Source organism: Thamnophis elegans, chromosome 3, assembly GCF_009769535.1.
Source record: "Thamnophis elegans isolate rThaEle1 chromosome 3, rThaEle1.pri, whole genome shotgun sequence".
Taxonomy (NCBI): Eukaryota; Metazoa; Chordata; class Lepidosauria; order Squamata; family Colubridae; genus Thamnophis; species Thamnophis elegans.
In genome coordinates this window covers 139,610,747-139,631,182 of record NC_045543.1, presented here as the reverse complement: position 1 = coordinate 139,631,182, position 20,436 = coordinate 139,610,747, and the positions used below count along the sequence as shown (strand labels likewise).

General features: G+C 44.8%; 1 protein-coding gene across 2 annotated transcripts in view; it reads right to left on the bottom strand.

Annotated features, from left to right (window-relative positions):
* Positions 1 to 1,433: 1,433 nt before the first annotated feature.
* The window catches only part of DYM (dymeclin), a 266,534-nt gene continuing 247,531 nt past the window's right edge, over positions 1,434 to 20,436 (bottom strand). For both annotated transcript variants that reach the window (XM_032213699.1, XM_032213700.1), the window contains one exon: positions 1,434 to 2,739. In XM_032213699.1, the coding sequence (XP_032069590.1) occupies positions 2,590 to 2,739 (150 nt within the window). In that variant the 3' untranslated portion in view covers positions 1,434 to 2,589. The remainder of the gene's footprint in view (positions 2,740 to 20,436) is intronic.

Here is a 20,436-nt window from a genome sequence, read left to right as displayed (position 1 = left end):
TGAGCCCATTTTGGATGTTTAATTTTGTGGAAAAGGTAACCAAAAAGGAGATATCATCTATGAAAACACATTCTTGGGGGCCACTTTGTGTTTCCCCCGTAAAATGAGAGTTAAGCGAGGGAGAATTAACTGGATTGTTTGTTTTTAACTCTCTCTCTCGTCTTAAGGGGAAACTTTAACCATATATCACTGGAAAGAATTCCCAGGGATGGCGCTTTATGTTGTAAAAGTCAGGAACAAATATACGGACCTGTCTCGGATTGCAGTTTCCATGCTTCGCAAAGCTTTTGTATTGCTCCGTGGAGGACATTATATCAAACTCTAATTTCTGTACAGATCTCTTTATTTGGGCCTGTTCCAGTCCTAAGCGAACTGCCCCACACTTGAAGCACAAAAAAACCCACATTCTTACACCAGAGAAACCATTCTTCTCGTAATAGAAATGTGTGAAACCTTCCCCGCCTCCAGCGGTTTAGGAAACTTGAGACCAAGGTAGCCTTTTTAGAGCAGTGTTTCTCAACATAGCAATTAAAGATGGGTGGACTTCCACTTTTACAATTGCACAGCAAGCGCAGCTGAGAAATTCTGGGAGCTGAAATCCACCCGTCATTTAAGCTGCCAAGATTGAGAAACACTGCTCTAGAACTTAGGGCTTCAGATCCCATTCAATTTTGAGCGGGTATTTTAGAGCAGCCAGCCCACCCCACCGTGTGGTCCGTGGACTGGCAATGGGTCTCAGCATGCCAGCAATGCGGCTGTTCAAACAAGAGAAACCCCATCTGTGGGATGCAGGCAGCGCATGAAACCACGGCCTATTCGGTCCATGGAAAAATCTCTCTCCACAGATCCGGTCCCTGGTCCCCAAAAGGTTGGAAGGAAGATGGTTGTTTTAGAGGATAAACTCACATCTCGTCTGCAGCTTTTGAAAGCGGCTGCATCTTTTCTTGGGCTGATGAGGCTGCCGTAGCAGGCAAACCTTAAGATCCCGAGAACAGCCAACGCTGCTTTATAGAGCTGCAGGCAGCCGCTGCATTGGCACTTCCTGCGCACTCCAACAATTTTTCCCCCAATGTGCTGCACAGCCCGGCCTTTTCCCGTACAGCCAATAAAAGTGACAGAATCCAGCAATTTCAATTCGCGCCAGGTAAAATATTCAACGGTTTTAATTGGTCATTTTCAATTGCCCCTTTTCAAACATTGGATTTTCCACAGCTTGCAGTCAACAGTCATTTATTTGAAGGCGAGGGTTGCAGGACAATTGCCGTGTCAAATACTTCACCTGTTATCAGTTCGCCTTCTGGTTTTTAAAAATCACTGCTCCTATTCCCCGCCACTCCAAGCCTGTCTCTGTGCAAAACTGAATACACTCAATCGCTACGCAGTTTTCTTTACAGCTGCAGAAGGAAGTAAATATGATTGCATTTTAAGCAGCATTTTTTTTTTTACAGAATAGACAGGTGGGAAGGAGAAGGCAGGTCAGGAGGTTAAAAACCAAGCAAAATAATTTGTGAAAAGATATTGAAATGGGGGTGGGTAGGTTCCTCTTTCCCACACATTGCCTGTCTCCCAAGTCCTTTTTATTCTGTATGTCCTATTTTGTTCTGTAAAAGATTATCGTGGGCAACACAATTGTTGATCTTTTTTGTTCCTTAACTTGGCAGCCTGGCATAGGGCTGTGGTTTTTTTTTTTTTTTGAAACGAACAATCACAAGCTCATATTGTGTGTTGATGCTAAGCGCTTTTCCCTTTTCTCCCCTGTAGCAATCCTGTTGTCAATTCTCTTTAAGGTACACAACATGGGCCATTTGTTTTGAAATGTGCATACCTGCAAATTCCTATCAAAAACAATTTATCTGAAAGAAGTCTAAGAGGTGTGTGTGTTTCTGTGTGCGTTTCGGGGGAGGTTGAGAAGCAACAGTGAAACTTTGGAGAAATCTACACTTGTGTAATAGCACTTTGGAAACCGTGAATCGTGAGCTGCTCTTAATCTGTTCAGACTTTTCTAGATTTGCAGAGCGAGAGTTGGTAGTTTTAGTGCCTTCCAAAATGAAGCATTTTTTTTTTAAAAAAAGAAGTAATATCAATGCCACAAGATTAACGTAGACATTTCGGTTACACCCAGTGTGAAAAGGTACCAAGGCTGCAAAGATCAAGTTGGAAGCCCACAGCAAAACCTCAAAAGGGTTTTTGCAGATACGCTTAAGAGCAGACAGGAAGAAAATCAGCTCGCAAACGCTGAACTTCCCAAAAACAATATATATTTCGTTTACATTATTTTGTTTTGTTTTCAAAAGCTGATTGCTGTTAAGATCTCACCTCACCGTCGAGTTCTTCCAACCCAATGACCAGTGTTGGTGGAAAAACAATGAGAACCACCCCATCTCTTGGCTTTACAAACAGAGAGATTAAAAATTAGCATACAGTCTTAATGGAGTCCATGTGGTATTCCGCCTTCTAACAGGCTCCCAGGAAAATAATAAGTGGGGCTATACAATAGTAACAAGCATCCTTCTTAGGAAATCTCAGCTGGAAGAGGACTTGTTTCAGGGCAGGGGGCTGGCAAGGTAGGTTTGCGTTTCCTTTTGGCTTTCAACCCGAATCCCTCGTAAACAGCTGGATATCTTGCGGGTTCCAGTAAAGAGCCACGGCAGAGTTATAGACGAGAGACCAAACGTATGGGATGAAGAACTCTTCGGGCTGTTCTTCTTCCACGTACTTGAACTTCAGCTCTGGGAATTTCTGCAAAGGGGAAAGAAAGGAGAGCGTCAAGAAGAGGGGAAGGCCTCGAGGAGCGGACAAGTTGAAGAGCGTCTACTTATGACGTCATGTTTGGGGGCGGGATCCCAAGCCTTGATGGATTCCTCTTTAGCAGGGGGTGTTAAACTTAAGACCCGGGGAGCTGGATCCAGCCCACAGGGTAGTTAGAGCTGGCCCGCGGGGACACCCTGGAAACAGCGAAGGACTGGGACACGGTGCTTCTGTCAAGTGAAAAAAGGCTCCTGAACGGCATTTTCGACTGCTACGGCCTCCCGCAACCTCTGCCAGTGAAAATGGAGCTCGGGAGGGCTGCAGGGCTCCATTTTCACTGGCGGAGGTTGCGGGAGGCCATAGCAGCTGAAAACGGAGCTCGGGAGCCTGTTTCCGCTGGCAGATCGCTCGGGTGACCACAGGCACCCTTGACAGGAGTGACGTTAAGCTGGCCACGCCCCCCCGAAGGTCAAACACAACCCCGATGCGATCCCCTCAATGAAATCGAGTTTGACACCCCTGCTCTTTAGGAAAGAAATCGTAGAAGATAGGATCACACAGCTGGAAAGGACCTTGGAGGTCGTTAGGACCAACCGACTGCTCTAGGCAGGAGACCGTAACCAGGTAGTCCTTAACTTACAACCGTTCTCATTTAGTGACCATTCAGATTTACAACGGCGCTGAAGAAAAGTGACTTATGATCGTTTTTTAGAAAGAGCCGTAGAGTGTGCAGTGTTAGAATACAGTACTGCAGGCTATGGCTGCTGATCACCGGCTGCCAGCAGTTTGGCAGATCGAATCTCACCAGGCTCAAGGTTGACTCAGCCTTCCGTCCTTGCCAGGTCGGTAAAATGAGGACCTAGATTGTTGGAGGCAAGAGGCTGACTCTGTAAACCGCTTAGAGAGGGCAGTAAAGCACTGTGAAGCGGTATAGAAGTCTAAAGGCTATTGCTATTACTATTTTCACTCTCACCGCCATTGCAGTCTCCCCATGGTCACACCATCAAAATTCGGACGCTTGGCAACTGACTCATAGTTATGACAGTTGCAGTGTCCCGGGGTCACGTGATCCCTTTTTGCGACCTTTGGACAAGCAAAGTCAATGGGGAAGCCAGATTCACTTAACAACCATGTGACTAACGTGAAAACGTCGGTGATTCACTTACCAATTGTGGCAAGGAAGGGCGCAAAGGGGGGGCAAGACCCGCTTCACAAGTGACTCGCTTAGCCACAAAACTTTGGGGCTCCACTGTGGCCGTAAGTCGAGGACTACCTGTACTGCCCTGGTCAAACGGTTGAGGGAAGACAGGACTGTGCAATGTGCCTGTAGAGGATTTATGTTCGGGGGGGGGGAGTTTCACTTAAGGATTCCCTTGCTCTCCTAGTAGGTCTCCCCCCAGATTGATGGAGGAGGAAGGAGGGCAGACCAGCCTTGAATCACCTGCATGGCTCCAGTTCTCGCTCAGTTGCTGAACTTCAGTCCAGCTTTTGTAAACTCTGCCCAAACTCTTGATTTGTTTATATTGTTTCCCAATTGCTTATTTGTACCCTATGACTATCACTAAGTTTTGGACCTTACGATTCTTGACGAAGGTATCTGGTCTTTTTATGTACAGTGGGAGCATATGTACCAAAGACATGTGTATCCAATCACACTTGGCCAATAAAGAATTCTGTTCTGTTCCATTCCGTTCCATTCCTTCTATTCAATTCCATTCCATACCATTCCATTTAATTCAATTCCATTCCATTCTATTCCATTCCATGTTTTCTATTCATTATTCGTCAAACACTCCCAGAGCTGATTATTCACCGCTTGGAAAAACCTGCCAAGAAGACTCTTCCCATCTTGCTCTTCCCTGGCTTGCAGCCAACTGCTCTGAGAAATGGCAGATTTCTCCAATAAGGACCCTGTGCAACCGTCATAAATGTGAGTCAGTTGCCAAGCATCTGAATTTTGATCACGTGACCGTGGGAATGCTGCAACGGTCGCATGAGAAACGATCGTAAATGATTTTTCGGCGCCGTTGTAAGTTTGGACGGTCATTAAATGAATGGTTGTAAGTTGAGAACTACCTGTACAGGATGAAAGCTCACCATTAGGAGATTTTTTTTTCCACAAGAGAAATTGGCAAAAGCAGCTGTCTCTTCATCAAGACTTCAAAGAAACAATCCCTATAACCTTTCTGAACCAAAACTTTTCCGCAGAGGTGCTGTCGTGCGTGTGAATCATGAGCACTTTGGGTCCAGACAAACTAGGCCAGTCTTAAAGTCCCAGACCTTTGGGAGGTTGTTATGACTTCTTTAATCAACCACAGAGATTTCCCCCGTCTCAGATGTCTGACTTGGTGGTTGGGACAGGAGCGGGGTAGCCAGACGGGTCCAAAGTTTACCAGACTGTCTGAGCCACCGAGATTGTGATCGGATGTGCACAACCACAGGAAGTTCTAGCAAAGAGATGCAACCGAGAGGCAGACATGGCTTTCCTGCTTCGGTGCATCTGAAAAGTATGAAAACAAAAGATAAAAACCTCAAAATTAGTTAAGAAAAAAAAAATCAAGTGCAGCTTTGCTCACAAAGGTTTTTAATATGGACTCCTATAACTTGGCGCCTTCAAGATACGTTGGAAATTATTTCTGTCCTTGAGTAACCTGGGGGCTGCTGCCCCATCCACGTTTTGCAGTGGTCCTGGGTTGGAGAAGCCCGACTGGATGCGGCTTAGAGTAAAAATGACATTGGGGTATGTTCCAGGTTAGATTAAAGCCTATGCCCGTGATGGCAAACCTATGGCATGCGTGCCACAGGTGGCATGCAGAGGCCTCTCGGAGGGCATGGCAGATGTCGCCCCAGCCCAGCCCCACCGCGCATGTGTGTGCTCCTCCTGCCGGCCAGCTGGTCTTCGGGTCTCTGCCGTGCATGCACGGAGAATAGGGCGCCTGTGGGGGATGCGTGCGTGCATGTGAGAGGTCATGCGTGGGAGGGGCACTCATATTGCATTTTGGGGCATTGCACAGTGCTCCTGTGCCCCGTTTTGGGCCTGGAAAGCCTCCTGCACCAACCTGGAAGCCAAAAAAGGGCAAGGGGGGGCAGGGCACGAGTGGGGTTGCATGCATATGCGCAGGGAGCGTGGGGGGTTGCACATGCACGTGGGGCATGCAGGGGAGTCGCGCGTGCATGCATGGGGGGCATGCAGGGGAAGTTGTACACGCACTGCATTATGGGTGCGTGTGGGCCTATGTGCTGTTGTGCAAGTGCGCACTTTGGGCACCCAGTGAAAAAAAGGTTAGCCTCCACGAAAGGCCACTGGGATTTTGGCAGTGAGGTTTTAAGTTTCTACAAAGGAGCGTCAAAGGTGCTAAAGAAAGATTTCAAAAATATGACATTGAGACATCATATTAAGAGACAAACAAAACGAGCCGGATGAAGTACTGCTACAGGTAGTCCTTGGTTTACAAGCTTTCATTTAGTGACTATTCGAAGTTACAACAGCCCTGGAAAAAGTGACTTATGGGAGGCTTTCGCACTGATGATCCTTGCAGCCTCCCCATGGACCCCGGGTCAAAATTCAGGCGCTTGGCAACTGATTCATATTTATGACGGCTGCAGTGTCCCGGAGTCACGGCGCGCTTCTGACAAGCCAATGGGAAGCCAAACTCACTTAACAATGGTGGTAGTAACTTAACAACTGCAGAGATTCACTTAACAACTGTGGCAAGGAAGTTCGCAAAATGGGACAAAACTCACTTAACAAATGTCATATTGTATTGTATTATTATATTGTATGGTATGGTATATATTATATTATATTATATTATATTATATTATATTATATTACAATACTATACTATTATATATTATATTATATTATATTATATTATATTATATTATATTATATTATATTATATTATATTATATTATATTAATTATATTATTACATTACATTACATTACATTACAATACTATACTATACTATATTATTATATTAGATATATATACTGTGATGTAGGAATATGATGGCTTGGTTGAATATATTCCTCATTTACAAAAAGGGAAACAAGAATGTTGGAGTATGGAAAGTCTTAAACTCATCCTGAAAAACACAGAGATTGTCTAAATGTCTGTTTGTGTCCAACACCTACTGTTGTCAATTGCACATTCGGAAGGTCCTCAGACTGCATAAGGATCCTCTCACTGTCCTCTTAGAATACAGGTAGTCCTCAACTTACAACAGTTCACTTAGTGAATGTTCAAAGTTACAACGGCACTGATGACCATTTTTCTCACTTATGACCGTCGCAGCATCCCCCATGGTCACGTGATTTACATTTGGATGCTTGACAACTGACTCATATTTATGACGGTTTGCAGTGCCCCGGGGTCATGGGATCCCCTTTTACGACCTTCTGACCAGCAAAGTCAATGGGGGGGGGGGGAAACAGATTTGTTTAACAACCGTGTTACTAATTTAACAATCGCAGTGGTTCACTTAACAAATGCCGCAAGGAAAGTCATAAAATGGGGCAAAACAACACATTTCTCACTTAGCAGTGTAAATGTTGGGCTCCATTGTGGTTGTAAGTTGAGGACTCCCTGTAGTGGGCATCGTTCCATTACTAACCTTGTGGAAATATTCAGCTGTATAATCTATATAAATAATATATCTAGATAATAAAACGTGGGAAATAACAAGACTTCCTCTTATATCGTCATAACAAACATCCCCAGGTGAATATGAGAAAGACTCCTTTGCAAACCCATTTGTTCTCCCTGACCTATGGAGAAGCTTTGTCATGCGTCTCTCTTCTGTGGCCGACAAAATCGACAATTTGGTTAATCTTGAACTTCAATCTGTTCCATTAGGAAAGTCCCATTTACAAAGAACAATTATAAAGTCTTTTACAGCCCTTGTGAAATCTTCATTCCTTTCTGCAATTAATTCCAAGAGAACCTATTGGCCTGCTTCATTGGCATAAGGATTTTTTTAAAAATTGCTTAAAAGGTTCCCCTCGCACATATGTGCTAGTCGTTCCCGACTCTAGGGGGCAGTGCTCATCTCCGTTTCAAAGCTGAAGAGCCAGCGCTGACGTCTCCATGGTCATGTGGCCAGTATGACTAAACGCCAAAGATGCACGGAACGCTGCTACCTTTCCACCAAAGGTGGTCCCCATTTTTCTACTTGCATTTTTACAAGCTTTCAAACTGCTAGGTTGCCAGAAGCTGGGACAAGTAATGGGAACTCACTCTGTTACAAGGCGCTAGGGATTCGAACTGCCGAACTTCTGGTCGACAAGCTCAATGTCTTAGCCACTGAGCCACCACACCCCTTTTAATTGCTTACATGCCACCAACTCATTGTCAGCTCTTAGCAACCTGGTTTTCTTAATGATGATTGACTCTAATCTGTTAGATTTAGAAGATTTAGAATAACTTTATTGTCACTTTGAAGATACACTAATTGGCATACATTAAAATGAAATTTCGTTGCATACTGCTCTCAAAGGGTCACCATGTCTTTGGAGTCTTTGGGAACTTCCCATTGCTACTGCAACTGACTCCTTCTATCTTGCTGTTAGTCATCCCCTTCTCCTCTTTCCTTCCAACTTTCCTAGAATTAGAGCCTTTTCCAAAGAGACAGTTCTTTGCATAATGTGTCCATAATTTGAGCCTGCTAATTTGTGCCTCGATTGAGAACTCTGGATTGGTTTGTTCAATGTTCAATTATTTTTTCCTTGACCGTACACAGTTTTCTCACGAGTCTTCTCCAACACCAAAGTTCAAAAGCACCAACACTCTTCCTATCTCGCTCTTTCAAAGTCCAACTTTCCCAGGGAATACGATGGTTCGCACAGTTCTGATCTTGGCAGGTACAGAACACCTGGTCATTTTAATATTGTTTCCAAGACCTAGCAATAGCAGTTAGACTTATATATCGCTTCATAGGGCTTTCAACCCTCTCTAAGCGGTTTACAGAGTCAGCATATCGCCCCCACAGTCTGGGTCCTCATTTCACCCACCTCAGAAGGATGGAAGGCTGAGTCAACCCTGAGCCGGTGAGGTTAGAACCGCTGAACTGCAGATAACAGTCAGCTGAAGTGGCCTGCAGTACTGCACCCTAACCACTGCGCCACCTCGGCTCCTTCACGCCTGCCCCAGCCAGGGCTAGTCTGCAAGGGCTATTTCTTAGGATATTCAGAAGGACATAAGGTACGGGAAGGGAAAATTGATATACGCTGGAAAAACTGTAAATTTTATTTATTTTGAGTAATTCAAGCCAAATCATTCAATACTCATAAACCTGAATTTCTTCTAGAAAGAGTGCGGAGAAGAGCAACAACGATGATTAGAGGACTGGACGCTAAAACATATGAAGAACGGTTCCAGGAAAAGGGATGACATGATAGCTGTGTTCCAATATCTCAGGGGTTGCAACAAAGAAGAGGGGGTCAACTTATTCTCCAAAGCACCTGCGGGCAGAAGAAGAATCAACGGGTGGAAACTAATCAAGGAGAGAAGCAACTTAGAACTAAGGAGAAATTTCCCGATAGAACAATTAATCTGTGGAACGACTTGCCTCCAGAAGTTGTGTGTGCTCCCAACTCTGGAGGTTTTCAAGAAAAGACTGGACAATCCCATTTGTCTGGGATGGTATAAGGACTCCTGCCTTGGGTGAGATGTTGGACTAGAAGACCTCCAAGCCTGTGATTATATGAACTATTAGATGACCTGGATGTCCACTACACCTTTAAGTACTGTCCTCCCCCCATTACAGTACCCACAAACAGCATCTGCATCACTTTCCTTCCCCCCCCCCCCCATCCTCCACCTTCGACAGAGAGTCGTCTCCACAAACACAGGGAGATGTTTCGGTTGAAGTGTCTGCATGGTATGCAGCCATGCTTGCCTGATAATATCTTTATGCCTTTTTTTGGACTTAAAAGACGAGACATCAGCCATGGAAAAACTCATAGTGAAGAGAAATGAAGCAGAGCAGTGGAAATTTACAAGGCAAAGTAGCACTCGCCCGCTTTCATCTGCAGACATGCTATGGGGCTCATTATAATCTGAATGCTAAATGAATTTAAAGGACCAGCCGCATGGTTATCTCTTTCCCATACAGATATATTCAACCTCCCCCCCTCCTCTCCAATAAGTCTTTCTTTACGTAGCTTATAATTGATGCTCCCAGGACATCCTTAGGGCACGCACAGCTTCCAAGTACAATGCCTCCTTTGCTTTAAGAAAAGACAGTGTGGTCATCGGTGAAGGAGGCTTGGGGGCCGTCGGCAGACTTTTGCTGTGAATTTTATAAATTATTCCCACCGTTAAGGAAAGTTGCGTAAAATCGTGATAGCATATTTCTTTGAAGAAATATTTGTTCCTTTCTTTTATCTTCTTCTTTTCCTGTTTGTCAAGAGGCTATCAGCTTCCTAAGCCTAACTACTCTCCCTTCTCTCTCTTTCCATGATGTGAATAGAAGACGATCAGCCTTTGAGGGACTCAAATAATTTTATTTTCTTTTTTTTTTTTTGGCACCCGAGTTCCGTTCTTGCCTCTTGGCTTATTTCATCCAGTTAGAGCATCCACATCACAGATGATGCATGACAAACATCCCCTCTCGGCTCTCTACTCATCCATATTTTTTTCTTTTTTTGGTAATCATTTTGTATTTCTTGTTGTGTTGTTTTTCACTGTTTATTTTATTGTTCTACTAGTTGATAACCTGGCATTGCCCAGGTATTTATTTATAGGGGGGAAATGCCCGGACCAAACATAATGTCTAATGTTGGATTTTTCCCCTTACTAGAGGGAGTCCCCTTGTGGAGTACTGCGAAGCCGTTACCATGGCAACTCCACTGTGCTGTACAGTATAAGTCATTTTAAGGCACAACAGGCTGTATCTTTACAGAACATGAATCCAAAATGCACACTATCACTGTCAAAAGAACTGTGACTTGGCACTATAGATATAATTCAGTCCTTTTCATTTCAGCAGCCCAGGCATTCCAGAGTTATGCTGGAACACACACACCTTGAGAGGTGTTAGCTGTGTCTTATCCCCACAATATTTGTTTCCGGAGTGTAAGTAATCTGTGTACCAAGTTTGGTTGAAATTGCTCAAGGTGTTCCAGAGTTTTGCTGGAACATACACACACACAGTCATATATAGCCACACAGCCAGCACCAATCAGCACCAATCTACCATTCATGATGCAGCCACACAGCCAATCAATCCACTTACTGAAACAAAGCCAGCACTCCACATACCCCCACCAAGATTTATAGAAAGACGGCAACTCCGACCACGCTTTAAGTCCAAAACACCAGCCTGAAGATGGCGAGTGAGACCTCGCCGAAACGTTGCCAAGACAATCTCAATCTTACATGGGAAAAGACCCAAATACAACAAAACCAGCATACCTACACCCATGAAAATCTACGAAAACACGCACACACACACACATACAGTACATATACTTATATATATATACATATACATATACATACATACATACATACATACATACATACATAATCTAACCTGTTCTATTCAGCCTTTTCATTCTCCTCCCCCCCCCCCCCCTGTATTGTTGAAACCTGTCCAAAGTAGCTCTATGGTGAGACAGGGAGCAAATAAATTAAACAAACAAATAAATAAAAACTAAAAGCTTCTGATATGAAAAGAACCATACAAGCTGCAGCTTTATCCAGATGGTAAAGCGAGGACTGGAAAAAACAAAAAACAAATGAACCCCCTTCCTAGCCCACTTATTTCTACAATTGACAGATTGATTGATATTAATATGATAGCAGTCTTCCAATACCTCAGGGCGGGGGGGGGGGGTCACCCTATTCTCCATAGCACCAGAAGGCAGGAGAAGCAATGGGTGGAAACTAATCAAGGAGAGAAGCAACTAAGGAGAAATTTCCTGACAGTGAGAACAATTAATCAGTGGAACGACTTGCCTCCAGAAGTTGTGAATGCCCCAACACTGGAAGTGTTTAAGAAGAGGTTGGATAGCTATTTGTCTGAAACGGTATAGGGTTTCCTGCCTGAGCAGGGGGTTGGCCTAGAAGACCTCCAAAGTCCCTTCCAACTCTGTTATTCTGATTTGTCCTACATACTGGCATCAAACATGGATTTGTGTATCTATTCCCTGTTTTGCTACCTCACCTCCAGACTCACAGTTGTGTAGCTCATTATGATCAAGGACAGATGGAAACGGTGACTGAAGCTTGTGGGAAGTAATGGGTTAACAATGGAGCCATCATCGTTTTCTTTTGGGAACAATTTCCAGGTTTTTTTTTTCTTCATTTAAGTTTTGTTGGTTTTGCTTCTCAATATGCAGAACCAGGGAAAAAAAGACTCCATGGATGGTTAAACTCATTGTGAGAAGGAACTTTCCAAAGACCTTCTGGCAATCTGGAAATTTACAAAAGGCTCCAGCCTTCCCCTGCCTGTTCTTCAGTGGCTGCTCTTTTTTATTTATTTATGGTATAGTTTCTTGCCAAATCTACAATACCCAGTTAAAATATCCAGGAAGAATAAAACCTGCAATGGAATTAAAATATCCATGGGAATTTCAACATCCACAATTCAGTCAGTATCCAAGTACATTAAGATTGACTGACTGACTGACTGATGATGTCAGCCTTGGCACCAGGCTAGAAACCAGGGGACTGTGAGTTCTAGTCGTGCCTTAGGCACAAAAGCTGGGTGGATGACTTTGGGCTGATCACCAGGAGACTGAGAATTCTAGTCCTGCCTTAGGCATGAAAGCTGAGCAGATGACTTTGGGCCAATCGCCAGGAGACTGAGAGTTCTAGTCCTGCCTTAGGCATGAAAGCTGAGTGGGTGACTTTGGGCCAATCGCCAGGAGACTGAGAGTTCTAGTCCTGCCTTAGGCATGAAAGCTGAGCAGATGACTTTGGGCCAATCGCCAGGAGACTTGTGAATTCTGGTTCCATCTTAGAGACAAAAGCTGACTGGGTTATTTTGGGCCAGTCAATCTCTCTCTGTCTCAGCCCAACTTAACTCACAGAGTTGTTGTGAGGAAAATAGGAGGAGGAAGGGGAAATAAGTATGTTCACTGCCTAAAGTTATTTATATAAAAAAAGGCGGGATAAACATAAACAAATTGGTTGGGACTGCAGGGAATGCCCATGTAGCAAAGGGAGAAAAGTCATCACACACACACACAATCCTAATTTTATTTCTATGGGGACAGCAGTAAACTGAACAATAAACAGCATTTATTGAATGTGAACATTATTTAAGCTATATTTAATATGAATTATTTTACTGTAATTTTATGTACTATTTAGCTTCATATATTGGTAGCTGTATGCAGTCGTATGAGATGCAGGCAAACAGATAAATAGAAAATTCATTTTAATTAACCTCAAAGGAAGGCCTGCGTAAAATAGAAAAATAAATCCATTTATTAGATCCCTTTTCATCAGCAAAAGAACATCTACATGCTTTATAAGGCACGACATTCAATGAATGGGAGTCCCTAATAAGAAAGATGAAGCGTAGATATCTTCGATATCAAAAACAGAAAAAGGAAGAACTGTGCATTTATGTAACCGAGTAAATTGGTGGCTTTGTCATTTTGGGAAGGGAATTAAAACAATTTTGCGATAGGTTTATGCCGACAAGGGAATGGTTATGCTATGTGACCAAAAACGTTCAGGAGGATTCTGTCTCAAGACAGATACGTATATTGAAAAAGAGTTGACGAAAATGAGAAGATGCCATTAAACAAATGTTGTAAACTACTGACAAAAAAAGGCATAAATGTAAGTTTTAGTGCCCACCCTTGTTTAAACATTTGTGACCCCGCTAAGCACACAAAGCGGTCGACTTTTCTGGAAGATAAGTAAAATCTCCTGGGGTGTTTCTGAGTTTGGGGAATTAAAAAATAATTGTTATGAAAAATACAGCCCTTGCTCAGACTGCCTCATCCTATTTCAGAAAGGAAGAGGAATATATTAAGGAACTACGGGAGACAACTTTTATGGACGTGAAACTGAAATGAATTTCTCTCTTGTGAGGGATTTGTGTGGAAGAGCTGCCTAAGCTTTCTCAGCAAAAACATCCTCTTTTGAAACTCCCCGTTTCCTCGCTGAAGTGCAAATATTTTGCACCAGGAATGAAGATCAGCGCCTTGACTTAGAGAAAGGATCCTTACGAATTTCCTGCTCTGAACCTTGGCATCTCTGGAGGGGGGAAGCATCTTGGGTACCAAAGGATAATTAAAGGGTTGATGCTCTGTAGATTCATCGTCTGATTCAGGATAAAGTACTTCAAATGCAGGTAGTCCTCAAGTTACAACAGTTCATTTAGTGCCCCCCAAAGGTGCTTCTCTCCTCCCTGACCCTCGAGGCAACGAGACTTTCTGGTTTTTCTTTGAAGATGTTTCGCTTCTCATCCAAGAAGTTTCTTCAGTTCTCATTTAGTGACAACACTGAAAAAAGTAACTTAGGACCAATTTTCATACTTACGACCGTGGCACCATCCCCATGGTTACATGATCAAAATTTGGATGCTTGGCAACTGACTCACATTTATGATGGTTGCCGTGTCCCAGGGTCCTGTGACCCTCCCCCCTTTTACAAGCAAAGTCAATGGGGTAGCCAGACTGATTAACAACTGTGTTACTAAGTGAATGTCAGTGTTTCTCTTCATCGTGGCAAGAGATGTTGTAAAATGGGGCAAAATTCACTTAACAACTGTCTCGCTTAGCAGTAGAAATTTTGGGCTCACTTGTGGTTGTAAGTCTTGGATTACCTGTAGATCACATAAACTCTTACTACATTATACACTGTCAGATTTTAGGTATTATCCTTTAGGTGCACTTTTTGCTTTCTTCAAATATTTCGTTTGTTTTAGAAATGACATTATTAGGTCTTTGAGTCTGTCTCAGTAGTGGGATTCCGGATGCGTCTTAGCGCCTCCGCGACGCTCCAGCTGCTCAGCGGAGCATAACGCAGGCGCTGTATGCGTCATGCATGGAAGCGCCAAAGTCTTAAAAGACCAGTAAGGAGCTCAGGCAGGCCCTCTGGAGCATCGTACTGGAACGGTATCCGGTGCTCCGGGCAGGATCTGGTACCTCGTACCGGGGCGTACCTCCTGCAACCCCCCACTGGTTTGTCTTGACCCCTGGTGACTGCCAGGACAAGTCCCTGCAAGGTTTTTTTGGCAAGATTTTGGGAAGTGATTTGCTTTTTACTTCTTCTTCCTGGGAGTATCCTAAAATCGCCCAGCTGGCTTTGTGTTTAAGGCAGGGCTAGAACTCACGGTCTCTGGGCTCATTTTCTTTAACCACTGCACCAAATTGGGACCCGTTATTCCTCCGTTGCTAAGTTGTGACCGACTCTTGCTGACCTCGTGGACGGATTCCCCTGTCCTCCCCTGTCATGTTAGTTGTTGATGACACTATCTGACTATCTCATCCTCTGCTGTCCCCTTCTCCTTCTGCCTTCCATCTTTCCCAACATCGGGGTCTCTTCCAAGGAATCCTCTCTTCCCATTAGGTGGCCAAAGTATTTGAGCTTCAGCATCAGTATCAAACCGGTAGCATTTCACCCCTGCCCGGCTCTATGCTTTGATTCCACTGACAATGTTTCTTTATACGGTTATGATTTTGCGTATAAAGAACAGAAAAGACTAATGAAAAAAGTGAGATAGAATTATTGGGAAAGTCAGCAATGTAGCGCTTCCAGTGCAGGGTATTAATTTAAGAATGCTCTGCTGCGTAATTAGTTTTTTGCTTGCCTCCCGGATAATAATTTTATCTGTGCAGGCACCCCTGCTCTCTTCCTCTTCTGATATGAGAGATTTATCTAAGCTAATGCCCCATAATAACCTTCTCTCACTCAAATGTATTCCTCCTTTCATTGCCCTCTAAACTGCCCGACTACGAACTTTACTGTAACCCCCGTCTTAAATACTGTGAAAATAAGAGCTTTTTCCTCTAATCGGCTTTTTCCATAAAATCAAGCACCCTTTTTATCCATGCTGATAATTTTGTTTTTTTAAAACCTTTTCTCAACTAAGTTATAGCCTTCTCTCCTATCCAGAGGTGGGTTCCTACCAGTTCGCACCAGTTCGGTAGAACCGGTTCGTCAAATCTACCGAACCGGTTAGAAGAGGTTCCACCAGTGGACCTGGAAAGCAGGCTACACCTACAGAAGAGGTTCCAAAAATTTTTGAAACCCACCACCGAGACACACACACACACACACACACACACACATATTCACACAGAGAGAGAAAGAGAAAGGAAGAAAGAAAGAAATGACAAAAGAAAAAAGAAAGAAAAAGTGAGAGAGATGAAAGAAAAAAAGGAAAAAGGGACAGAGACAAAAGGAGGGAGAGAGAGAGAAAGAGAAAGAAAACACATGGCCGGTAAGCCACTCCCATCAGGTCACATGGCCAGCAAGCCACTCCCACAAAGAAGGCCACACCCACAGAGTAGGTTCGAAAATTTTTTGAAACCCACCACTGCTCCTATCTGAGCTTATCGTTTTCTGTACCTCTTTCATTTTCTCGTTTATAGGTAGTCTTCGACTTACAACCATTCATTCATAGCGACGCTTTGAAGCACTGAAAAAAGCGACTTACAAATGGTCCTCACACTTACGACCGCTGAATGGGTTGCTTGGCAACCGGCATGCATTGATGATGGTTGCAGTATCCCAGGGTCATGTGATCACCATTACCAGCCAGCTTCTGACAAGCAAAGACAGTAGCCAGACTTGCTTAGTGACCACATGATTCACTTAACAACTGCAACAAAAAAGGTTGTAAAATCAAGCATGACTCACTTAACAATTGTCTTGCTTAGCAATGGAAATTCTGGCCCCAATTGTGATCGTAAGTCAAAGGCTACCTGAGGTGTGACGAAAGGGAAGTAAACATAACATTCTATATTTTCCCTAAACTTTTCATTATCGTTTTGCCCGCTGCTGCCTGTCCTGTTTTGTATTTAAACTAACTTGTTATATCTTTACTAATCATCCACCCAGTTTGCAAGATTATTCTGGAGCTCTTTTGGACTTTCTTCTGTATTTTTTCTAACCCAGGGGTGTCAAACTCAAGGCCCGTAGGCTGAATCCGCAAGGGGCTTGGATCTGGCCCTAGAAACAGCAAAGGAGTGACCCGCGGTGCCTCTGCCAGTGAAAACGGAGCTCGGGAGGACCACATGCAGCCCTCCTGGGCTCTGTTTTCAGCCGCGACAGCCTCCTGCAGCCCTCTGCCAGTGGAAATGGAGCCTGGGAAGGTCACCCACAGCCCTCTTGAGCTCTGTTTTCACTGGCAGTGGGCTGCAGGAGGCCATCACGACTGAAAAAGGAGCCTTGTTAAGTGATGTTGAGCTCCCCCCCCCCCACAAAGGTCATACAAAACCCTGATGCGGCCCTCAATGAAATTGAGTTTGACCTCCCCTGTTCTAACCCAATGGGATAGTGGGCAGAAATAATGCAGAGAGGTCTGGGACCTGTGCAAATACATTCCTAGGCCTCTCTGTATCATTTCTGCCCAACTTCTCATTGGCTTATAAAGAATAAGGAAAACAGCCCCAAAACACAGATTGTTCTCATCAGAAACCTGAATTTTAAAAAAGAGATTTTTGCGGGGAGTAAAATGAAATGAAGACTGCTCTGTAGATTAAGCGTAACACATTTAGAATGCTACATCCCCTTTTGGTCGCTGTATTATAAAAAAGATGTTGAGACTCTGGAAAGAGTGCAGAAAAGAGCCACAAAGATGATTAGGCGACTGGAAGCGAAAACATATGAAGAATGGTTGCAGGAATTGGTATGTCTAGTCTAGTGGGGGGGGAAAAGAACTAGGGATGACATGACAGCGGCCTTCCAATATTTGAGAGGTTGCCACAAAGAAGAAGGGGTCAATCTATTCTCCAAAGCACCAGAGGATAGGACGAGAAACAATGGATGGAAACTAATCAAGGAGAGAAGCAACCTGGAATTAAGGAGAAATTTCATAACTGAGGACAATTAACCAATGGAACAGCTTGCTTCCATCTGCTTCCATCACTGGAGGCTTTTAAGAAGAGACTGGACATCCACTTGTCTGGAATGGTATAGGATCTCTTGCCTGAGCAGGGGGTTGGACTAGAAGACCTCCAAGATCCCTTCCAACTCTGTCATTCTGTTATTCTGTTCTGGGGGATGAAGAGCCGAGGTGGCGCAGTGGTGAAATGCAGCACTGCAGGCTACTTCAGCTGACTGCAGTTCTGCAGTTCGGCTGTTCAAATCTCACCGGCTCAGGGTTGACTCAGCCTTCCATCCTTCCGAGGTGGGTAAAATGAGGACCCGGATTGTTGTTGGGGGCAATATGCTGACTCTGTAAACCTCTTAGAGAGGGCTGAAAGCCCTATGAAGCGGTATATAAGTCTAACTGCTATTGCTATGGCTATTAAGATGAAGAGAGGTTTGCTTACTTGTTTCTGTGTTTGCACAGTTCCCAGGCGTCCCTGCATTATTCCTGCCCAACTTCCTATTGGGTTAGAAAGAATCAGGAGAACCGGTCGAAAAGACAGGCTGTTTTCATCAGAAGCCTGAATGGGGCTTGGAAAGAGGCATTTGCGGGTAGCAAAATGAAATTAAAACTGCTCTGTAACTTACCCTAATGTGCGGACTTAACGTTCAGTAAAAAAGAAAGGCATGAAATGAACCGTAGCTGGAAACTTACCGCAATGCTGAGTTGCAGAGTCTGTGAAAAAGTTTCCCTGGCCTCTTAAGCACGGATCAATTTTTGGTGGCAGAAATCAAGAAAGCACCTTCTGGGACGATGAGGCACCCAGGCCCTGCAGTGACGCTTGTCCGAGGCCCAGAATGGTACAACGCAAGCTACTTCTGAATCACGGCTTCGGAAGAGATCTGAGATTGCCCAAATCCCCTTCTCTCTTAAGAGCCGCGGTGGTGGCTCAGTGGCTAAGACACTGAGCTTGTTGATCAGAAAGGTCAGCAGTTCGAATCCCTAGCGAGGCGTAATGGAGTGAGCTCCCGTTACTTGTCCCAGCTTCTGCCAACCTAGCAGTTCGAAAGCACGCAAAAAATGTAAGGAGAAAAATAGAGACCACCTTTAGTGGGAAGGTAACAGCGTTCTGTGCATCTTCGGCGTTTAGTCATGCCGGCCACATGACCACGGAGACGTCTGGGGACAGCGCTGGCTTTTTGGCTTTGAAACGGAGATGGGCACCGCCCCCTAGAGCCAGGAACGAGTAGCACATATGTGCAAGGGGAACCTTTACCTTTAACCTTCTCTCTTGCCCTCATTTCCAACACTCCATCATCCTCTCCTTTAATGCTGCCACACGCACCTCCTATTCCCATGTCAAGATCAAAGGACGGATGGAACCCGGCTACACAGGAGAGCTGTGGATGATGGGATGTGTGTTATGAACTAATCCGGGGATTGAGCATGCCAGAGACTGTTCTCCTACCACATCTACAGAGATTAAATAAACATCTCTTTTGCAAGCTGAAAAGCTCTTTTCTCATTTAAAAATAGCTTCTGTTTTAGGATTGCGTTAAAAAGCCCTTTTCATGTGGAGTGGAGCTGAAGGAGCGAGAAGCTACAGACACCATTCTCCAGGGAGTGTTACAGCAATGAGACCAGCGAGCCACTGCACACTGGGTGAAAGGCGGGGGTGGGCTGCTGGGGCTTTGCAGGGGTTCGGGAGAACCTCTAGCTAACATTCTGTGCAGTTCAGAGAACCCTCAAATCCCACTCCTGGCTGGCCCCGCCCACCCCACCCCGCCACTCCCAGGAGTCCCCATGTGGCCCATTTTGGATGCAGATAAGCGGAGGGCTTGCACAGAGGCTCAGGAAGGGAGAAAAACGGGCCTACCGGAAGTTTGGGAAGGCTGGAAATGGGCCCATTTCTGGCCTCCACAGCCTGGGGGGGGGGGGGGCGTTTTCGTCCTCCCGGAGGCTTGAGTAAAGCCTCGGAGCACAAAAACGTCCCCAGTGCAGGAGGCCGACTAGACCACGCCCACCCAGCAACGGGGCAGAGAACTCCTTGCTAAAATTTTTGAACCCCACCCCTGGTGAAAGGTAGTGGCTGGCACCCACCCCAGCACCCATAAAGACCCCCTGGAGGGGGGAAAACAAGGGAGCCCCCTCTGCCTCAGTATGCCAAATCAAGAAAACTCCCGTCCTGCTCATCATCAGAAGAAAAGTCTCCCAGCATCAGGAGTCCATTTTTGGCTGCAGGAAGAGCTCAGAATGGACCTCTCTCCCTTTCCTCATCGAAGCCTCCTGAAGCCTATGCCAAGTTCTCCCCCATTTTGCTTCCAGCGGAGACCTCCACCCCCGCAAAGCAAACGTCTGGGGCAAGTCATTGCAAAACTTTGCAAAGGACGACATTCTTAGATTTTGGACGTTTTAATCTGAGCAAGCCAGACCTGTAAATATTACAGAACGATAACAATTACTTAAGAAACTAGAGACAGACTTGGTGTCACCAGCTGTTAACTTTCTGATCAGGCCAGCTTAGGAAGTGCGGCCCTTATCTGTCTTAGTTCAGGACATGCTGACTAACGCCCCCAAGAAGGCAACAGACCTTTGGCTCCATAAGCTTTGTGTATTGGAAAATATACCCGGCCGGCTGACCCGATTCACTTCTAAGTAACCGAAGGGACCCAGAAGCAAATAGG